The sequence below is a fragment of the Topomyia yanbarensis genome, chromosome 1 (assembly GCF_030247195.1).
Source record: "Topomyia yanbarensis strain Yona2022 chromosome 1, ASM3024719v1, whole genome shotgun sequence".
In the NCBI taxonomy this organism is placed as follows: Eukaryota; Metazoa; Arthropoda; class Insecta; order Diptera; family Culicidae; genus Topomyia; species Topomyia yanbarensis.
The window spans coordinates 138,857,153-138,880,982 of NC_080670.1; the positions used below are offsets into that span (position 1 = coordinate 138,857,153).

The 23,830-nt window shown below is 37.9% G+C and overlaps 1 protein-coding gene and 1 long non-coding RNA gene across 2 annotated transcripts; one reads left to right on the forward strand and one right to left on the reverse strand.

Moving 5' to 3' along the window:
• The first annotated feature begins 14,458 nt into the window (after positions 1 to 14,458).
• On the forward strand, positions 14,459 to 14,956 carry LOC131675975 (uncharacterized). The gene has a single exon (XM_058955094.1). The coding sequence runs from the start codon at positions 14,459 to 14,461 to the stop codon at positions 14,954 to 14,956; it is 498 nt and encodes a 165-aa protein (XP_058811077.1).
• A 7,613-nt stretch (positions 14,957 to 22,569) lies between these two features.
• On the reverse strand, positions 22,570 to 23,489 carry LOC131694259 (uncharacterized). The gene is made up of 3 exons (XR_009306452.1): positions 23,375 to 23,489; positions 23,111 to 23,315; positions 22,570 to 23,006 (listed from the first exon to the last, which is right to left on the reverse strand). It is a non-coding gene; the product is annotated as an uncharacterized LOC131694259 (long non-coding RNA).
• Positions 23,490 to 23,830: the final 341 nt, after the last annotated feature.

Below are 23,830 nucleotides of genomic sequence, written 5' to 3' on the forward strand. Positions count from 1 at the left end.
ACTGCTCGAGTTTTTGCAAACGATGATGAAGATGACATCAGTGTTAAGACAGAGGATTCTGAAGAAAGTGTATCCGACGAAACATTCGAAAGTTTCGTGGAAGATGCGGGATCCGAAGTTATTGAGGCAGATTCTGAGGATGGCAGACCACAACGAAATCGGACGGTTCCTACCTGGCATAAAGACTTCGAGATGGAATATGCTAGCTTCGCCTTAAGCGCTGTGAATTATGTTGATGTGATTCCAGGCACGATCGACGAGTTGCAGAAACGTGACGACTGGAAAGAATGGAAAGCAGCTATAGATGATGAACTGAACTCTCTCGAACGGAATAATACCTGGACGCTTGTTAAGAAGCCGGAAGGGCGTTCGGTGATATCGTGCAAATGGGTGTTTCGAGTGAAGCATGGCGGCTCGGAAAAGCTGAAGAAATACAAAGCTAGACTGGTTGCTCGAGGTTTCAGTCAAAGGCAAGGTTTCGATTATTCCGAGACATACTCTCCTGTGGCGAAGTTGGACACTTTGCGGGCGGTCTTAGCGTTGGCGAATCAGGATGGAATGTACATTCATCAGATGGACGTTAAAAGCGCGTTTTTGAATGGTGAACTGGCCGAGGAGGTTTTCATGACGCAACCAGCTGGGTTTGAGCAAGGAATAGGACTCGTTTGCCGTTTGAATCGAGCACTATATGGCTTGAAGCAAGCCTCACGAGCGTGGAATGAGAAATTCCACAACTTTGTTGTGAAACTGGGTTTTGTTCGCAGTGCTAATGATCAATGTTTGTACACGTTGGGATCTGAACAGCAGCAAGTGATTCTAGTGCTCTACGTTGATGATATTTTGATCGTGTCTTCGTCAATGACTATGCTACAGTCAATCAAGTGTAGATTATCAAAGCAGTTCGAGATGACAGACGCTGGTGAGGTAAAGCAGTTTTTGGGTATGAGGATTGAACGTGATATTGAAGCTGGAGTTCTTACAATCAGTCAACGAGATTATCTGGAGGGATTGCTTAGGCGGTTCGGGATGAACGAATGCAAGCCGAAATCGACGCCGATTGAAAATCGTTTAAAGCTTGATAAAATAAACGAGAAACAGAAAACAGAAAAACCATATCGGGAGCTCATTGGTTGCCTGATGTACGCCTCACTTACCACGAGACAAGATTTATCGGCGGCCATCAACTACTTCAGCCAGTTTCAAGCCTGCCCTAGTGATGAGCATTGGACTCATTTGAAACAAATGCTGCGCTACGTCATGGGGACGTTGGACGTTGGTCTTGTCTACCGGAAGCGGATGAAACAACCACTGCTAGAAATATTCTCCGATGCTGACTGGGCGAACAATAATGTAGATAGGCGATCTGTGTCTGGCTGCATTTGCAAAGTATTCGGATGTACTGTGAGCTGGATAACGCGAAAGCAACGGACGGTTGCACTATCATCAACCGAAGCAGAGCTAGCGGCTTTATGTACAGCCGTCTGTCACACTCTATGGATGAAAAGGTTGCTTGGAGATCTAGGCAGAAAAATTGAAGGTTCGGTACCAATTTTCGAAGACAATCAATCCACGATTCGTATTGCTGAAGCCTCAAAGGATTATGATAGGTTGAAGCATGTCGACACAAAGTTTCATTTTTTGCGTGATCTCGTACAGCAAGGAGTTATTGCAATAAAATTTGTACAATCATCTGATCAACAGGCGGATATCATGACGAAGGGATTACCGGTAGCCGCATTCCGACGATTATGCACCTGGTTAGGATTGGAGACTACTGTGGTTAAGCAGGGGTGTTGAGTGTGTAACCACCGTACTCTAATTGCCCCCATTTTTGGTACGTCAGTGCATCTTAAAACTTTGTTTACGTATTGTCAGAATTAATCAACAACAACGAACACGTTTTGAATAAAAATCAACTTTTGTTTTTTTGTAATTCGCACTTTGTTTTTTGATCGTTTCCTCTGAACCTGCCCGAAACCACTTCATATTAATCCCGGGAAGCATAAAGCGAGCCCTTGTGAAGATCGCGAAAAAGGAAGAGCAAAGAACACTATCAACCGGCAGAGGAGAACCTAACCATCGCACCAATGCGCCTTGCGTATTGCGACCGAGCAATCTTATTTCATATCATCTTGTATATGTTTCCTGTAAATAGTAGCATAAGATGAGTAATTAGACCTTGAACTTCACAATACTTATCCTTATATTTTCTTCGAATGAGCTAAACGAGCTCAACAGAGCATCCAAAATGAATTCAAGGAGCTCCTGTGCAGTTCGGCACATCTTTTTCTCCATATCGAAGAAATATAATTTAATCCAGTAACTGGATTTGATTTTTTTTCCTTAATTTGCATCAGTATTTTCCATTTTCCTTCAGTAGAGCTCAAAATCAATAGTCCGGTAGCATACTTCTCCACAGCAACATAAGTCATGGCGGTCATGCCAGAGTTGAAGTCGTACTTATCCTGCAAATAAAGAACCAACCTTCACATCTTCGAGTAAAGGAACGAAGTTTTTATACTATCCTCTGGACAGATCCGTAAAAGTAGTCCATATCTCGAGCTTCCAGTCCCAGTATTCGCACGATTCCACAAATCTTGAGCGTTTTTTCAAAACGTCATATCTGCAATGATATTTGTTTACTTTCTCTTCTGTTAATAATTCGGTCACTTTAGCATTTATCCCTCAACTCTTTGCATAATATGCTAGTTAAAACCACCGTCTTTCGATCTGTACTGTAAAATAAGTGAAAAGTGTTATAGTGACGCCGTAAAAATCGAAAGAGAAAGTAAACAAAGATAGTAACTCATTGCAGATATGACGTTTTGAAAAAACGCTCAAGAAATATGTTTCCAGTTTTCACTACATGGGTTAGACGATAAAAAACACTGACTGACAGATGGATAATTTACCGTGAGGTTGGCAATAGAATGAATGGTGAGAGTGCAAGGGGTGTGTGAATGTTTTTTTTTGTTGCTGTGTAATAATTTTCAAGAAATTCATATTTCGTAGTCGGATTTTTTCGACGGTTAGAGATAGTCTCTAGAAAATTAATTTGAGTCTCTCGATGATGAAAAAGTTTTTGCCTGGATACATTTCAGGGTATTTTTCTAATCGAGAGGCAGACCATTTTTAGTGATGAGCGTTGGACCTGGATTTCCAGAAATTGTGCTGGAGTAGGGAAAACGAGACTCACTAAGTTTTTATGCCATCGTAGATGGACGGTTAGCTGTTTTTAAAGCCCATTATCAAGAAGTTCAGATTAGATCAGAGGTTGAGAATGGTCTAGTCTATTTGGGATGAACGAGAAATGAATGAATGTGGATGCCAACTTCAACAACCCAAACGATACACGCAGCAGTCTTTCTGTTTTGACATGCTTATGCAAAAGATAGTAGCTTTGATTCATACTTCGCGGGGAATAAGTAGCAAAGTGGATATGGGAAATGACTCGATTGGTTTTGCTGGAGACCGGAGTTGTGAAACGTTGATGGTCAGTAACAGAGTGGTTATTTGACCATATCTGGATGCAGAGAGGAATCAATATATTGACGATGAAAACTTATGACCCCAAAACCAGAGAGGAGGGAGCCAAATATTACCCTTCGAAAATTTGATTGGTTCTTTGAATTAATTTTGCAGAGCCAATCAAATTTTCGAAAAATTAGCAGGGAATTGTGTAGCGTTGTACATATAATATTTAAGAATTAAAATAAGCATTACCACGAAGTACCAAAAATGTTAGAGAATAGCCCCTCGGCCATTCAGGCAGTACAACATAAAATACTGCTCTTTTCTCTCGTTCTCTTCCAGAGAGTGAGTGGGGTGAACCTAGAAGCTGGGGCTCTGCGCTTCGAGAGCTCATGCGTGCACGCGCCTAGCAATCTCGTCGGTGGTTGGAATCTCATTTAGCGGGTGGTTGCGACGTCGGCGTCGCGCCCTTTGATTTGAGTACGTACAGTGTATGTACATTGCAAGTACTTTGTTGCGGGGAACAAAAAGAGACAGCGAACTGAGGGCAAAGGTTGTTTCTGACTTCGGGAAAAAGACAACCCGATTTGACCTGAACTTCTGAGGTTGAAAGTCAATGCCCTAGAAATGGTTTAAGGAGGTTTTGTATCGGGAATGAAAGGACGACTTCGGCACAAAATTTGTGGTGGGAAACTATTGCACTTCGTGAAATAGTTAACCATTTCCGGTAACGAAGTTTCGAATAAACGCTTATTCTGAGGAAATCACAGTTTGTTGCGTTCACTTTGTTCTGGATCGTGGAAGAGGCAGGAGTTGTTCAAATAGTTGTGCCGCGGTGTAGGACTTAAGGTAGTTTTTGTTTTAAAAAACAGCGTGAGATTCTTTTAATTAGTTTCACTAATAAATTTCCCTTTTCCTGTGCAGAATTAGCTAGGTCGAAAAGTGAGTGCGCAAGTTCATTCGCACGGTTTCGGAGTGCTAAAAGTAGATCGACGAATTAAGGTAAATTCCCGTATTTTTGGCTTTTTGTGTGCAAGTGCGTATTCTCATACCAACCGAATATTAGCATTATTTTCACATATAGGCAATTTGTGATCAAGATCCCGCCACACCGCATTCGTAGCCAGAGACGCTTCTGACCCCACCATCCAGCTTCAAAGAACCCGGTAGTTCGATCCACGTGCCGGAAGAGCAGCGAGGCTGCTAGGCAGGGAAGCCATCAACGAGTCGTCAGCAATATAACGACGGGAGGAAAGCCAACTGAAGCATTGCCATCTTCGGTTCCAAATCGCCAACCGACCGTGAGCATCGCTTACGTTTCGCAGAGTATCGTCAGTATTCTGGTGAGAATCGTCAACGTTCCGGCCAGCATCAGTTCCGGTCCCCGGAAACCGCCAACCACCACGCCTCACGTAAATCAAGTTGTAAGTACGTTCCATATTTTTATTACATGCGCATGTTAGGGAACAGTACACAACACACGCTAAGACTCTAGGGCCACGAAATGTGAAAAGGGAATACGCACACAAAAGCCACTCAATGAACACGGTACCGGTTAGCTGCACAGGGTAAAGCACTAAATGAAAGCGACGAACCGAGCAGGAAATTAGCCGAGACCGCAAAGGCGGTGATGAGAGTTAGCTAGGTTGAGAAAGTATGGGTTCGAATCCGGATGTGGAATGTGTTTGAATTATTTTTTTTTGTTGGAATAAACTTTGAAGTGAGATGAAGTCGATTTGAATATCATAGCAAAGGTGTATTTTTTTAGTGGTTCTGGTGAAGGTTTTCTCACGCTGTTCGGGTCGATAGTTTTTCCTTTTTTGTGCGGGTTGGGTTGACCCTTATGTTTCAGCCTCCTCTCCCACCTCTGAAGCGAACAGCGCGAAGGATACACACAGAATTGTGCCCGTGATGATAATTTAGCGGAATGCTCTTCTTGCCGACCGATGTTGTCTTGAAATTCTGGGTATGAAGTTTCTGGCGGTTTTTTTTTAATGTATTGGTGGCCTTCTGAAGTTGTTTGGGGAAAGTCGGATTGTTTTGGAAACGTTTCAGAAACAACCAAAACCCGCCTTTGGATAGGGTCTCTAGCTGGGCAAGCCACCAAGGTGAATGGTCTCCTAAGGGAGTGGCGCGAAAATCTTTCACTAGTTAAATGAAGGTTCCGGTCCCGACTCCCCCCCAGATTACAATATATATATATATATATATATATATATATATATATATATATATATATATATATATATATATATATATATATATATATATATATATATATATATATATATATATATATATATATATATATATATATATATATATATATATATATATATATATATATATATATATATATATATATATATATATATATATATATATATATATATATATATATATATATATATATATATATATATATATATATATATATATATATATATCGTAGAAAAGACAGAGACAAGTTGATACGGATTAAGTTTTTTCTAGTGAAATGAATTTTTGAAATTCTTAACTTATTGAACCGCCTCAATCCCATTTTTTATGGCTTGTTTCTCAATATATGTTAGAACCCTGTCAAATAAATTAAATCAAGAATTTTAAGAGGGTTTGATCTGGGGTATCCAAATGATTCAAGACCTCTGATAACAATAGTTCCAAACTCAGTAATAAGTAAAGTAATAAGTCATCAAAAAATTGTTACTAAATAATAAGCATATTATTCACATTTGTCATAGACAATTTTTCTAATATTGTAAACTACCTAATTGACCGTTATGTGCCAAAACGAACAATTAGTACCAATCAACAACCTCACTGGCAATCCACCGTCCTTGGACAAATAAAAACTGCCAAACGAGCTGCAGTTAAAAAATGTCGAAACATAATACACTTGCATTACGAAACCAACTCAACCACGAATACAAGCAGCAAAGCAGACGTGCCATTTTTAGACACCAGCGAAACGCCAAGCGTCAACTGAAATCTAAACCCAAGTCGTACTGGAAGTACTATGTGAACGAGCAGCGAAAAGAATTTGGCTTACCATATTGTAGGTCATTTAATGGAGTTTTAGGAACTGACACTAAGGAAATTTCCAACTGTTCTCAGTAAATTTTTCAAGCGTTTTTTCCGACGAAAGCTTTCCAGCACAAGTCGCTGTCGCCGCCAATCTAACTCCTTCTCTACGACGAATCATCAACCGAATTGCGTCGTTAATGCTGCCATTCTTGCAGCAAATTTCATGCTGAAAGCATCTAGTTCCCCGTGCCCAGATGGCGTTCCCTCGATTATTGTCAAAAAGTGCATCAGCGGGCTGCTTGAACCACTTCGGAGAGTCTTCGTGCTATCACTCACTACTGGAACATTCCCTTCTTGCTAGAAAGCAGCGCACAGTTCATAAAAAAAATTAAAGGGTTGTGTACAGGACACGACCACGGTAACATTAAAAATGTAGCTTTTTTCAAGAGCGTGCAAATGAATTTTATCTATCACACATATCGACTCACGTTCTTGTTCACTCGCCTGTTTTCATATGTTACAATTTGCTACATACCCTCCCCATCAAAACATAATTTATTGAAGGTCTTTTAACGGTAATCTATTAATTAATCAAGTATCTCACTAGGTGATTGGCATTATTTGGCTGATCCATCTAGTAAAAATAGGCTGGCCTTTCCAGAAAATATATTCAAAAGAAAAGTTCCATATTGAGAGCTGTGATGAGGATGAGGAGATTCTCCATGAAATATGAAATTTACTGATTACTGAAACATATAACCGAAATATGAAACATGAAAACCAATAGGCTCTTTACCCTACGCAGCTACTAAGCGCCGTAAACATGGATTAACAAGTTACAACGCACACGCATGCATAAAAATAAATATATTTTTTTCAAACGCAACACTCTTAAGGGGCCATTCATAAATTACGTAACGCAAAAATTGCCCAAAATTGACTCCCCCCTCCCCCTATGTAACAAATTGTCACAAATTTTTCCATCCCCCCCTCCCCTGTTACGTAACAAATTCCAAGAAAAAAATTTTTTTTTCTTCGATGAAAACATGTTACGTAACGATCTAGTTAACACCCCCTCCCCCCTATGTAACAACTTGTCACAACTTGTCGTACCCCCCCCCCCCTAAAAGCGTTACGTAATTTATGAATGGTCCCTAAGCAGCACACACCGTATTGAATTAAATCCAAACCACCCCGCCCACCCACTTTGCAAATCATTCTGTGACACCGTGCTGGTACCCGAAAAATCCGCACACGGCCACCGCTGCCGAAAATGCATAGCGTCTACCGCTTATTGTAGTGCCCAGACGCTGCAGCCATGATCTTTCCCGTTCGACATAAGAACAAAAACTGATTCAAACGGGTACGCGTCACCTCTATTTATAAACTAACCGTATATGGTTTAGTCACTTAGGTGCGAGTGTGTGCAAATGCCAACGTTACCGAAAATCGATAGCGCTTATTGCATCGCCCGAAGACGATGTTGCTCGTATGGGATAAGAGCAACAACTGATTTAAACGGACATGCGTTGCTTCTATTTATGACTTTTCGTGTTTCATTGAGCAACTAAGCTGCCCTCTCTTGACGGCTGTGTCTGAGAAATCTCCCTCACGAATGGTAATTTTCCCGTTTTTCGTGAACTTTTTAATTTTACCAATTTCCAAAAGTCTACTTTTATTGGGGAGATATTAAATTATTACCAATATTTAAGTTAGGTGTTTCTGAATCGGTTGGTGAATGAATGATTAAAATCCATCTAGTAATATCGGAGTTATAAGCGTACAAACCTTACAGAGTTTCGTTACATGGGAGATAGTTTAGATTTTAGAATGACACCTAGCCCCAGATAGTGGAGTAAGACATTTTTAATGTCAAAAGTTTAGCATAAAAGGTTTTGAGTGATCGGTGTGAATGAATTTGTTTATAGACATCATTCAAAAACCGGGGATGGAAAACGTGTGCAACTTTCGTAGCCATATATTTTTCCAATCATGATAACTGGCCAACAACATTTCGATCCGCCTCAAATTGTTTAAAATCACAGTATTTTCAAATCGATTGGAATTTCTTAATCGGACAAGATCAGTTGAGTTTGAATCTAATATTAATAGTAGACCCCATGTTATATAATACTTTCAGAGAAAATTGTTTAAATCTCACGGTATACTTTCCCAAGATTCAAATTTGAAAAATGTTACATGGTTAATTTTACGAAGATGCGAATTTTAATCCAGGTCGCAATTCTATGATTGTGAGTATTGTGTGAATTATATTAGAATTTAAACTAAACTGTTCTCATTAGGGTCAGATCCAAAAAAAAATGTGAAAAGCCTTCAGACAGCACAGAAAAGCTATTAGGAAAACTTGGAGTCTCAAATCGAATTACATCTTTGAGTTTATATAAAAAATTGTATGTTTTATAATGTTCTTGTGTGGTGTCAGATGGAAGAAGTGATGACAATCCTGTAAAAGCTTAGCTATCTGCTGAGAATGGTGTTCATTGCGATAACTGGGGCACTTACGAAACAGAACTGCGTAGAACTGAAGAACTTATAAATACTATCAATTTGGACAGTCTTCGGCTATATTTTCCAAGCAACTGGATTTTTGCAAAGATTCTAGGGGAATTCTATTGTGCTTCGGAAAGTAAACATTGAGTAGTAGCTTATTACTGAAAGAGAAGCACATACCACAGAGAACGTCCATCTTTAGCGATCAACTTGTGTAAAAATCACTAACGTTGTCGAAGCTAATTGGGATATCTCCACCCGGTGCGTTACTGTCGTCATGTTTTAGTGACCGAGTTCGATAGATTGAAAATCGAATTGTAATGCCTGAAGATATTTAGGTTTGAAGAAAACCATTTTTGTTGTAAAAATCACTTTCAACTGTCCAAACAAAAGGTTATTTTGAAAATTTTCTCCAGAAATAGTCTTATTATCCAGTGTAGCGCATTCCTCTGTATTTGACTCCTAAAGTGCACAGACTCTGGGTATTACTATAAAAATTGATTCCCTCAGACACTAGTTACACTGTTACCAGTTATTTTATACATAAATAATACATTTCTATGCATTGTAATCAATAAATATAACACGTATAGCATAAAATATAGTTAACCCTTAAATGCATAACGCTGTTTTAAAACAATATTACGCAAAACATCTCAAAATTATCACAGTAATGTATTGAAACTAGGAAACAATTTTCACAAAATTTTAAAAAAATTATTTGCACCTTTGAGGGTAATATGTTTGGAAATAAAGTAAAATGTGATATCAATTGATACAAAAAATATGCATTGCACATTTTTAAAAGACCTATTATGTACAACAATAATGTTGCCAAAAACGGAACCCATTTGTTGCCAAAATCTTAGTGTACCGAAAGGGAGCATGCAATAATGGGAACGTGCCAAAAACGGAATCTTACTGTACTATCATTGAACAGCCTCCAAGAAACATAAAAAAACACATATCGTTCATACTTCCTCCATTCCATTACACGTTGAAAAACCTTGTCAATACGCTCCAGTATTGACAAAACAACAGAACGTCAGACAGCACAGAAAAGCTATTAGGAAAACTTGGAGTCTCAAATCGAATTACATCTTTGAGTTTATATAAAAAATTGTATGTTTTATAATGTTCTTGTGTGGTGTCAGATGGAAGAAGTGATGACAATCCTGTAAAAGCTTAGCTATCTGCTGAGAATGGTGTTCATTGCGATAACTGGGGCACTTACGAAACAGAACTGCGTAGAACTGAAGAACTTATAAATACTATCAATTTGGACAGTCTTCGGCTATATTTTCCAAGCAACTGGATTTTTGCAAAGATTCTAGGGGAATTCTATTGTGCTTCGGAAAGTAAACATTGAGTAGTAGCTTATTACTGAAAGAGAAGCACATACCACAGAGAATGTCCATCTTTAGCGATCAACTTGTGTAAAAATCACTAACGTTGTCGAAGCTAATTGGGATATCTCCACCCGGTGCGTTACTGTCGTCATGTTTTAGTGACCGAGTTCGATAGATTGAAAATCGAATTGTAATGCCTGAAGATATTTAGGTTTGAAGAAAACCATTTTTGTTGTAAAAATCACTTTCAACTGTCCAAACAAAAGGTTATTTTGAAAATTTTCTCCAGAAATAGTCTTATTATCCAGTGTAGCGCATTCCTCTGTATTTGACTCCTAAAGTGCACAGACTCTGGGTATTACTATAAAAATTGATTCCCTCAGACACTAGTTACACTGTTACCAGTTATTTTATACATAAATAATACATTTCTATGCATTGTAATCAATAAATATAACACGTATAGCATAAAATATAGTTAACCCTTAAATGCATAACGCTGTTTTAAAACAATATTACGCAAAACATCTCAAAATTATCACAGTAATGTATTGAAACTAGGAAACAATTTTCACAAAATTTTAAAAAAATTATTTGCACCTTTGAGGGTAATATGTTTGGAAATAAAGTAAAATGTGATATCAATTGATACAAAAATATGCATTGCACATTTTTAAAAGACCTATTATGTACAACAATAATGTTGCCAAAAACGGAACCCATTTGTTGCCAAAATCTTAGTGTACCGAAAGGGAGCATGCAATAATGGGAACGTGCCAAAAACGGAATCTTACTGTACTATCATTGAACAGCCTCCAAGAAACATAAAAAAACACATATCGTTCATACTTCCTCCATTCCATTACACGTTGAAAAACCTTGTCAATACGCTCCAGTATTGACAAAACAACAGAACGTGTAAGGACCGCTAATACGGAACACAAACAAGATCAAACATTATTTACTAGTATATATGATGATTGACAGCAGAAATAACAAAAAGCGCCACAAAAAGCATAAGCAATCAAAACATCGGGAAAACAATATTTAGAACAGATGGATAAATCGTCGTACCCGGAACATCACGTTCCAAATCCATTCTTGACCGCTCATCATTCCGAATTAGATCCACACATCACTGTGAACAGCCTAGTGAAAGAAACCGATTCCACGCACCCCGGCTTGGCCACAAAGTCAACTTACTGTACTATCATACTACAAATTATGCAAAACTTCAAACTGTCTTGAAAACAAAAACTCCAAAGTCTGTTAATGATTAGCGGCTCTTAAGCGTTCAATAATCCATTGTGGTATAACAAAGTTGGATTGATGATGTGCATCAAAAATATTGAACGCGTAAAGTCCTCTATTCATTTATACCTATGTGGAATATGAATGATATACAAAGGGACAATCTGCTCGCTTAGCAAATTACAAACACACACATGCACTCGACTGACACTACAGCACTCCATCGATACAAAACACCGCGGCAGCGTCAATGCAAACAATCGCAAGCACCGCTCCCGCTCGCATGCGGTGGGAATTGAATCGATTTTCGATTTAGGCGAACATAGATCGCGATCCAAATTTTTGAGGAAGAATCGCATTGCCGAACGGATCCGATCATCATTGTTCGGATACAATTCCGAACATGTATCGGAAAGAACCTAAATCGCAGCGATCCAAGGTGAGCGTAAGAGAGAAAAAATACGAACATGTGAGATACCATATTCACTTGGCTTTGGCCGATCGAGCGCTCAACAGATGCACACTCATAAACAAGAAAAACAGAATAAAGCATCGGAGGTAGGTGAGTGCGCATGAGCCTTGAGTGAGCGTAAAACGATGCGATTCTTCCTATCCTTGCCTACAGTAACAGTGCAAATATCGGGATGGGAGATCCCAGATGGAATCGATCTAGCGGATCCCACTTTCTTCCAATCAAAAGGTGTGGATTTAGTGCTAGGCATTCAGGCATTCTTTAGCTTCTTCAAGAAAGGCAATGAATTATCGCTGGGCGATGGTTTACCACTACTTACCGAGTCGGTTTTCGGTTGGGTGGTTGCCGGAGAAGTAGATTCTACAAGAGAAACCACACGCATAGTATGTAACATGGCGGTATCTGACACTTTGGAGAAGTTAATGGAGCGGTTTTGGTCCTGCGAGGAAGTGGGAAGCGGTAAAATTTACTCTCCAGAGGAGGCGCGCTGCGAGGAGCAGTTTGGGCGCACTATTCACCGAGAATCAAACGGTCGGTACACAGTAACACTTCCCAAGAACGAGGCGGTCTGGGAATGGTTAGGGTCATCAAAGGATATCGCCAAGAAACGCTTTCAAAGACTGGAAAGAAGGCTTTCCAGGGACGATGAACTTCGCAGACAATACGAGGATTTCATGACAGAATACCTTCAGCTTGGACACATGCGAAGGGTGGACGATTCCCAGGAAGACGAGGTCAAGCGATGTTACTTACCGCATCATCCTGTAGTGAAAGAGTCCAGTACCACGACTAAGGTGAGAGTGGTCTTCGATGCAAAACGTCAACTGGAATTTCGCTAAATGATACGTTACCCGTCGGACCAATCGTGCAGCAGGATCTTCGCGCAATCATACTACGTTGTCGAACTCGCCAGGTAAAGGTTGTCGCAGATGTCGAAAAAATGTTCCGGCAGATTAATATGGATCAATCAGATGTACCCTTACAGAGCATCTTGTGGAGGTTTTCCCATGAAGAAGTGGTTAATACGTTCGAGCTTACGACGGTCACCTACGGCACAAAACCAGCACCGCTTCTAGCCACACGAACACTCAAACAGCTGGCATGTGACGAACAAGGTCGATTTCCTCTGGCAGTACAAGCAGCAGATGAAGATATCTACATGGACGATGTAATATCTGGGGCTGATGACATCGAAACCGCTATGCAGCTCAGGATGCAATTCGATTCTATGATGTTGAGCGGTGGATTCAGACTGCGAAAATGGGTTTCAACTGCGAAAGGGTCTTGGAAGGAATACCAAAGGAAAATCGGGCACTACCAGGGGCGGACGAAATTACTTGGGATAAAGATGATATAGTTAAAACACTTGGGTTATCATGGCTGCCCAAAACGGATTGCCTGAAATTTCAATTTACTATATCTACACTTACACCAAATCAATCTCTAACCAAGCGCATGATTCTGTCTATCATCGCATCACTCTTCGAACCCTTAGGGATCTTGGGGGCAACCATCGTAACGGCCAAGATTTATATGCAACAACTGTGGAACTATCGTAACAAAGACGGGCAACGTTTGGAATGGGACGAATCTATTCCTACAACGGTAGGTGAGGAGAGGGGCGAAGATTGATATCTTCGTTGATGCTACAACTGCCTTCGCTAAATTTGCTTCGGATTCCACGATGTGCGGTCGCACCGGAAAGCATAGATATCGAGATCCATTGTTTCTCAGACGCCTCTGAGAAGGCGTATGGAGCTTGCTTATACCTTCGCAGTAGGGATACCAACGGAAGAAGTACAGTCCAGCTTTTAACTTCGAAATCGAAGGTAGCACCATTAAAGGTTCAAACGTTACCGAGACTGGAGTTGTGTGGCGCTCTACTAGCGGCGCAGCTTGTGGAGAAAGTTTCGGATGCAGTGAAGGGTATCAGCAAGGTTCGTTTCTGGACCGACTCAACGTGTGTTCTTCAGTTCAGCAGAATCACCAAATGTTTGGAGTAGTTTTGTGGCAAATCATGTATCAAAAATTCAGGCTATTTCGGAAAATCATTCTTGGCGTCACGGCCCAGGTATCTGCAATCCCGCAGATCTAATATCGCGTGGTATTCTACCGAATGCACTAGAAGGGAACAGTTTGTGGTGGGAGGGCCCAGACTGGTTACACGAGGAAGCTAATAAATGGCTTAGGCAGCCGAATATTAATTATACTGATGCACCAGAAATGCGACGAAGTACAGTAACCGTTATCGCCACTAAACTGCCAACGTTCACAACAAGCTTCATTGTAAAATTCTCATCCTACAGTCAGCTCATCCGGGCCACTGCTTATTGGTTACGGTTAAAGCGGTAAGAGAAAGGAATTTCTCAGTACAAACGAGATGCGAGAAGCGGAAACTGTAATACTACGGAAAGTACAGCGGGAATCATTTGGAGATGAACTGAATGCTCTGAAAGGTGAAAAATCTGTTTCTCGTGGTTCCTCGCTTCGATGGTTCATCCCAGCTATAGGGGAAGATGGTATTCTGCGGGTAGGTGGCAGGTTAAGTCACTCTCAGGAATCGTTTGATACAAAACACCCGATTACTATGCCAGCCAGACATTTATTGACGGCGATGCTATTTAAACACTACCATGAGAAACTACTGCACGCGGGAACTCAATTGCTATTGAGTACAGTACGGTTACGGTATTGGCCTTTGGGTGGCAGAAATGTGGCCAGAAAGATAGTTCACCAATGTCTTCGATGCTTCAGAGCTAAACCGTCGGCCATCAAGCAGCAAATGGGTGAACTGCCGGCTGCTCGGGTTACAGTTTGCAAGGCGTTTTCAAAAACCGGAGTGGATTATTTCGGACCGGTGTACATTCGGGATGGCTGACGTCGACCCACGATCAAGGCATACGTAGCGGTTTTTGTATGCATGAGCACGAAGGCAGTACATTTGGAACTGGTTACTGACCTGTCTACAGAACGCTTTCTTCAGACGCTGCGACGCTTTATTTCTAGACGGGGCTTATGTACAGATGTGTATTCCGACAATGGAACAAATTTTGTTGGTGCCAGAAATCAATTAAAAGAACTCTTTACGCTGCTGAAAAATAAGAAGCATCATGAAATGGTTTCAAAGGAGTGCGCCAAGGATGGCATTCAGTGGCATTTCAACCCACCAGGTACCCCACACTTCGGAGGCTTGTGGGAAGCCGCTGTACGTTCAGCTAAATTTCACCTACTTCGAGAGCTCGGGGAAAAACTCTACGTCGTACGAAGACTTCAACACACTGTTGATCCAGGTAGAAGGTTGTCTAAATTCTCGGCCTTTGGCGCCTATGTCGGATGATCCAACAGACCTAGAACCGTTGACACCGGGTCACTTTCTAACCGGAGGATCCTTACAAGCTATTCCTGAGCCTGACCACACCGATGTACAACTAAATCGGTTGAACCGATGGCAGCTAGTTCAACGTCATCTTCAGGAGGCGTTGGCGGTGAGCATATTTATCACAACTACAAGGCAGAACTAAAAATTGGGAACCACCAGTGAAGGTAGAGACCGGCCAATTGGTGACTATTGTAGACGGAAACCAACCTGCAATGCGCTGGAAGATGGGTCGAATTCACGAGCTGCACCCAGGAGATGATAACGTGGTACGAGTGGCCACCGTAAAAACAGCATCTGGATTCCTTCGTCGACCAGTAGCGATGCTGTGCATCCTTCCAACACAAGAAACACCAGGTTCATCAGCTACAGCAAACAACTCACTCAACTAGATCGTACGGTAGTATTCATCCAATGCATCGAAAGGGAGTTTGTTTATTTATTTCAGAAGTTCCTGTCAATTTCAGGGTAGATGAGGATGTCTGAAGATGTGACATTACTACCCTATGGTTACCAATTGCTACCAACACAAGCATGCAGCCATTATCAGCGATCGATCATCTGTGCACCCTATGGTGCTGTCGGAGTTGCGATCACCACTATCTAACCCAGCGAGGCGCGAAAGGGATGGCTAATCATCTACCCATCGTTGGATCGACCTAAGAAGGAGAGATCAGTCTGCTACCGATCACGGCCGATTATGGGTGTTCCAAGGGGAACCTCTCTGAAATTTATATTGAATGTTGTAACCTAGACTTCAATTGTTAATATATGTTAGCTAGTAAATTGTGTATCAAATAGTCAAGTTTAAGATAATAAATCCCGTGTGTTATGTGTAACGAAGAATCTTTTACTCGCGAGGGGCCTTAGTTGCCCATTCCGACCGAACGGCGAGGTATTGGCGGTCACAAGTTACCCTGGAAAACCGATCAGCGAGATACAAGGAGGTCATCAAAAGGTCAGTCGTCGTCTTTCCCAACAAGAATCAACTATAGAATTACTTAAATTTTGTAATGCCGTATCAATGTCAGCTTTATTTTGTAAATCAAGGTCATGATTAAAATTATTCTCAAAATAAGTTTTGTACCTTTCCCAATTCGCTTTGTGATAATTGAACACTTAGCCACAGAGAACAGACGTCCATCTTCAGCATTCAACTTGTGTAAAATCTCTAACGGTTTCGAAGGTAGTTGGGATATCCAAACCAGGTGCGCTACTGTCGTCATGTTTTTTACATTTCTTACAAAAGAAATGTATAGGATTCCCTCAAACTTTGAAAACTTTTTCCGAGGCCCGGAGGGCCGAGTTTCATATACCAATCGACTCAGCTCGACAAATTGAGACAATGTCTGTATGTGTGTGTATGTTTGTATGTACAAAATGTCATGTAATTATCTCAGCAATGGCTGAACCGATCTTAATGAAACTAGTTTCAAATGAAAGGCCTAACGTTGCCATTTGACACTATTATTTTTGATTTTCGATATGTTGTTTACTTTCTGAGATATGGACGATTTTGTCAAAACACAGCAGGTTTTTCGCAAATAATTTCCGAACAATATAATATTGTCCCACAAACTGCACATAAATATAAAGCTTGTAAATATACCTTTCTAACAAGCTACAGATTTTCAAAATCCGTGCACGAGCGGCGGAGATATTAAACATTTTGTATTTTTAGTCCTCGCTTACCAATTTCCACTAACTAAAAATGAGATTGTTTCATACAGAGTATTTCTTTACTGGTGTTTTAGGGGATTTTGAATATCGGGGTATGAAAACACATCCACGTGATTCAAGGAATTCGATGTTGAGAACATTTTGTGAATTACCTTTATAATAAATTAACTATTTCTTAAAAATCAATATATAAGTTCACTTCAAAGACAAAATAATGTGTTGATAAAGAAACAGAGAGTTCTAGTATTTATCCCTTGGATTAGGCATTGCGTTCAATCATGAGGTAAATGTTGGATGGTATATCAATACACAGATCAACAAGTAATTCACCTAATAGTGAGATAAAAGATTTCTCATATAATTATACTCGTGGCGTCACAGAAAGTAAAGTAGTAAGTATGTTTGAAGCCCAAAAATCTAGCGAAAATTTAGCTCTTTTGCAAGACTTAGGATATACTGGTTATGCCGCAAAAATTACTACTTACATTATTTATGATAAGAATATAAGAAATCAATATATCATAATAATATACCTATAAAAATAATGTCACTGGATTAACCAACATTTGCCATTCCTCACACGCCCCCCCCCCATATCTCTCTCTCTCTCTCTCTCTCTCTCTCTGTTTCTCTTCTATCGCATCTATCTAGCTATTTCTGTATCCATTTCTAAGTTGTGTGATAAGATCTTCTGTCAATCTGAAATATTTATTAATTGTAATTGCGAAGGTTTGAGAAAACAAAACTATTTTTTGTCTGCTGCTATATCAACTCAACTTTAATTCAATTGTATTCAAAGCCTGTATCTAAACTATAATTAAGGAAATTCATGGCTATATCAGAAAAATATTTGGCTTATCTGGGTAATATGAAAGTTTGACATGAAAATTTTCAAAAGAGACATTCCACGTGCGATATTTAAACCACTCGTATCTCTATTGTATTTTGAATGAAACATATGCTCAAAGACTGAAAGCTGAAGCCAGCAGGATTGGACTTGCCATCAACGTTTCGAAGACAAAATACATGAGAGGAAGAGGTTCTAGAGACGACAATGTGAACCTCCCACCTGAGTTCGGATTGACGGTGACGAAATCGAGATGGTCGACGAATTCATGTATTTGGGCTCACTGGTAACCGACGACAATGATAACATCAGAGAAATTCAGAGACGGATCTTGGCGGGAAATCGTGCCTACTTTGGACTCCGGAGGACGCTCTGGTCGAACAAAATTCGCCGCGGCACGCAGTTGATTATCTACAAGACGCTGATTAGATCGGTGGTCCTCTGCGGCCACGAGACCTGGACTATGTTCGTTGAGGACCAACGCGCCCTTGGAATTTTCGAACGAAAGGTGTTGCGTACCATCTATGGTGGAGTGCAGATGGAAGACGGAACGTGGCACAGGCGAATCAACCATGAGTTGTATCAGCTGGACATTCGTTATATTGGTACGAACTTTCATGAGAAATAACGGATCAAAGTCCAAAAATATCCACAAATTAGATCCAGGAAAAGAAGTCTCCCAAAGTACCCACTCTCGATGCGGGGTGCAACTACAATGTGTCTTCTAACTTATCGTCGTCCATATCTGGATATACTGAGTAGTTTAAACCATTTTTTTTCACAGTATTGGTCTGTATAGGACTTATTTATCCATATTTCCTGCACGAGAATTCCGAACGAAACAATATGAAAGCTATAATGATGAATGGAGAGAGACTGCATTGCAATCAACTGAATGCACGGCTTTTATGCTATCGACATAGCCTAGACATTTCACACTATTTACTTCAATGCAAATAAAAACTTTGAAATATCTACCTGTCTCATTCACGAATCGCATTCTCCCTGTCGTTCTCTGTTCAAGCGGCTTGAAAGCACATGTGACCTTGTCTCGCTTTACTATATTCAATTGCGCGTTAAAATACTGGACCAGTAAATTCTATTCAATACATAAATCTTTTTTACGGGAATATGTGACCAAAAAGTAAACTTCGAATTCCAAAGCAAATTGAACGTTCCAGGTTCCTGATAACTAATTAAGGTCCAACAATAAAGTAGAAACACCAGATAATCTTAAAACGACGCCGTCAAGTAAAGAAGCATGAAAACAAAAAGAATAAAACCAAAAAAAGATGGAATCCCTAAAAAGTCCATTGCATATTTATTAGCCTTTTCTCAGGAGATGGTATTTTCAAAAACATTTCAAAACATTCTGATGCAATGGTTTTCAAATTCGTACAATCCAGTTTATTCATTTTATTTATTCAAAAATGTTTTAGCATCAAACATATGACCATTTCATTTCAATTAATTATTTCATTCAGCATCTTTTTATACGTTTTGTTCATCTACGTTCATTTTACCTATTTAATTCGCTTCATTCTTTGGATTCACTCTGATCAGTTAATTCTTTTTGTGCATTTTACTCATATCATTCATTTAACTTATTTTATTCATTGTTTTCATTGTATGCATTTTATTCATTTTCTTCCAGTTTATTCATTTTGCTCAGTTTCTTCATTTTAATAATCTGACTACTTTTTCAGTTTTAATCATTTCATCCAAATAATTTATTTGATTCAATTTATTTCTTTAAATTGATTTATAACCTTTTACCATTATTTAATTTTTCATTTTAATCAATGCATTTTATTCTGCTCATTTTCTTCATTTTATTCATTTTATCACTTCAGTTCATTTTGTTTATTTGATTCGTTTGTTTTATTTATGCATTTCATTTATTTTTTACTTTATTCATTTTGTTCATCCATTCTTTTTATTCATATGATCCATTTCATTAATTTGATTCATTGTATTCAATGGATGAATTATATCAATTTGATTCATTTAATTCATTTGATTAATTTGATTAATTTGATTCATTTAATTCATGAGATTCGTGTGATTCGTGTGATTCATTTGATTCATTTGATTTATTTGATTCATTTGATTCATTTGATTCATTTGATTCATTTGATTCATTTGATTTATTTGATTTATTTGATTTATTTGATTCATTTGATTCATTTGATTCATTTGATTCATTTGATTTATTTGATTTATTTGATTCATTTGATTCATTTGATTCATTTGATTCATTTGATTCATTTGATTCATTTGATTCATTTGATTCATTTGATTCATTTGATTCATTTGATTCATTTGATTCATTTGATTCATTTGATTCATTTGATTCATTTGATTCATTTGATTAATTTGATTAATTTGATTAATTTGATTAATTTGATTAATTTGATTAATTTGATTAATTTGATTAATTTGATTAATTTGATTAATTTGATTAATTTGATTAATTTGATTAATTTGATTAATTTGATTAATTTGATTAATTTGATTAATTTGATTCATTTGATTCATTTGATTCATTTGATTCATTTGATTCATTTGATTCATTTGATTCATTTGATTCATTTGATTCATTTGATTCATTTGATTCATTTGATTCATTTGATTCATTTGATTCATTTGATTCATTTGATTCATTTGATTCATTTGATTCATTTGATTCATTTGATTCATTTGATTCATTTGATTCATTTGATTCATTTGATTCATTTGATTCATTTGATTCATTTGATTCATTTGATTCATTTGATTCATTTGATTCATTTGATTCATTTGATTCATTTGATTCATTTGATTCATTTGATTCATTTGATTCATTTGATTCATTTGATTCATTTGATTCATTTGATTCATTTGATTCATTTGATTCATTTGATTCATTTGATTCATTTGATTCATTTGATTCATTTGATTCATTTGATTCATTTGATTCATTTGATTCATTTGATTCATTTGATTCATTTGATTCATTTGATTCATTTGATTCATTTGATTCATTTGATTCATTTGATTCATTTGATTCATTTGATTCATTTGATTCATTTGATTCATTTGATTCATTTGATTCATTTGATTCATTTGATTCATTTGATTCATATGATTCATATGATTCATGTGATTCATTTGATTCATTTGATTCATTTGATTCATTTGATTCATTTGATTCATTTGATTCATTTGATTCATTTGATTCATTTGATTCATTTGATTCATTTGATTCATTTGATTCATTTGATTCATTTGATTCATTTGATTCATTTGATTCATTTGATTCATTTGATTCGTTTGATTCATTTGATTCATTTGATTCATTTGATTCATTTGATTCATTTGATTCATTTGATTCATTTGATTCATTTGATTCATTTGATTCATTTGATTCATTTGATTCATTTGATTCATTTGATTCATTTGATTCATTTGATTCATTTGAATCATTTGAATCATTTGATTCATTTGATTCATTTGACTCATTTGATTATTTTGATTCATTTGATTATTTTGATTCATTTGATTATTTTGATTCATTTGATTCATTTGATTTATTTTATTTATTTGATTCATTTGATTCATTCGATTCATTTGATCCATTTGATCCATTTGATCCATTTGATTCTTTTGATTCTTTTGATTCATTTGATTCATTTGATTCATTTGATTCATTTGATTCATTTGATATATTTGATTCATTTGATTCATTTGATTCGTTTGATTCATTTGATTCATTTGATTCATTTGATTCATTTGATTCATTTGATTCATTTGATTCATTTGATTCATTTGATTCATTTGATTCATTTGATTTATTTTGTTTTGTTTGATTCATTGATTCATTTGATTCATTCGATTCATTCGATTCATTCGATTCATTCGATTCATTTGATTCATTTGATTCATTTGAATCATATGATTCATTTGATTCATTTGATTCATTTGAATCATTTAATTCATTTGATTCATTTGAATCATTTGATTCATTTAATTGATTTGATTCATTTGATTCTTTTGGATCATTTTATTCATATCTTTAATTTTATGCATTTCATGTTTCATTCGTTATATTTCATTCAATTTGTTAGCACAGAGAACAGACGTCCATCTTCAGCATTAAACTTGTTTAAAATCTCTAACGGTTTCGAAGGTAGTTGGGATATCCAAACCAGGTGCGCTACTGTCGTCATGTTTTTTGTGGCTGAGTTCGACAGAATTGACAGCGCCCTCTAAGAACGGTTGGTTTCAAAATCGTCCAATGAAGGACGTTCGTTGGACCAATTTGGACAACGTCCAAATAACCGTTCAACGAACGTCCATCGTTGGACCCGTGTTGAACGATTTTGAAACAATTTTTTGGACGTCTCAGTGGGCGGTTATTCCTCTACCCAGTCAAACAAGTCCGAAACCGGTTCGGACTTCCAGCATGAACTCCAGCTTGAATGCGTCAACCGATAGAGTCGGAATCGGTTGTTTTCTTTGAGCAAGATTCCATACTGAATCCATTCAGGATTTCGAACCGGTTCCGGAATGGATTTGACGGATAGTTGGGATAGGTTGGTGTGGCGGCGCTAGTGTTTATCATATATCAATTCAAATGTTTACACACGTTTTTTAAACATTTTTGTTAGATCATGGATGTTCTGTGCTATAAATATTTACCTAATATAAACATAGATTTCATACCTTCAGATAGATTTTGTTCAAGTAACTTCAGTAAATGCCGTCCCTGATCACCGACGACGCTGTAAAATACTGGTTGAATTCGTTTGCGTAAGTCCACAACAAATTGTTCTTTTCGGGATAGCGATGTTTGAAATCCAACTTTATCAGCTGAAATCCTTCACTGTTCCTTATAATGGGATACTCCTCCAAAATATACTCGAAAGTTAAATTCTCTATCTTAGTAATTTCGTAAAGGCGAACTGAACTCCATGTATTCCATTTAATCTTCAGATCCTCCCACTCATCTTGGTGGTGTCGAACCCAGCGTTTTGTTTCATTATACTGTCAAAAACAAAGAGCACAATCCGAATAAATGCGTTAGTGTATTTTGTTATACTGCAACTAAATCACTAAAACCAATGTAATTAATGAAAACAAATAAATACCTGTCTCTTCAGTAAAATTGTCCTCTACAGTTTGAAGCCGACGGTCGGGAAATGTGTGATGATTGGAACCAAGATTTGTATACCTCGAATTTGTGCTTGCTTTATAGTTGTGGTTTCTGTCGAACAAGCACCCTTTGGCTAAGCGTCCCAGCTTTATTTTTCGACCATTCACATCGCGGACTGTCGTCGGTTGATACCACACATGCTAACCAATAAAAAACAAGCAATGTCATCGTATGAACAATTAAAATATTATCGCGTTACCTCTTCTGTGGTCGGAAAAATCTCCTTCAGCTCTTTTGATTTTTGAATGAGTTCTTCCTTTGACAGCTTACCAAATTCGTCTAGAAATTCATCGATTATCAAATGAGTAATAAACGTTCTATCTCGTTTTGTGAGAATTTTGCACTCCGTATATTTTTTTTTAATACATCTCTTCCTCTTTTCAATCGCTCTATCAATAAACGAGCTGTCCACAATTTTCTGTCTGTTCCACTCAGAGGTGTCTTAGTTTCAGACGACTTATTAGCAAGCGTACTGGTATAGGGATCTTTAGGGGTGTGCGGGTTAAGGCATATTCTGATGCAGATTAGTACCGTGAGTTAATATCTCAGTCCTTTTTCAATTTTTTGGCCCGAAACTATTGAAAAAAACATTTTCTAGTTTGTTTCCTTTTAGGACAATAACACATCCAAACCCATGCGACTTGCACGACCCTAT

Coding starts and splice junctions, on each gene's coding strand:
- LOC131675975 (XM_058955094.1), top strand. CDS start 14,459: ATGCGAGAAGCGGAAACTGTAATACTACGGAAAGTACAGCGGGAATCA.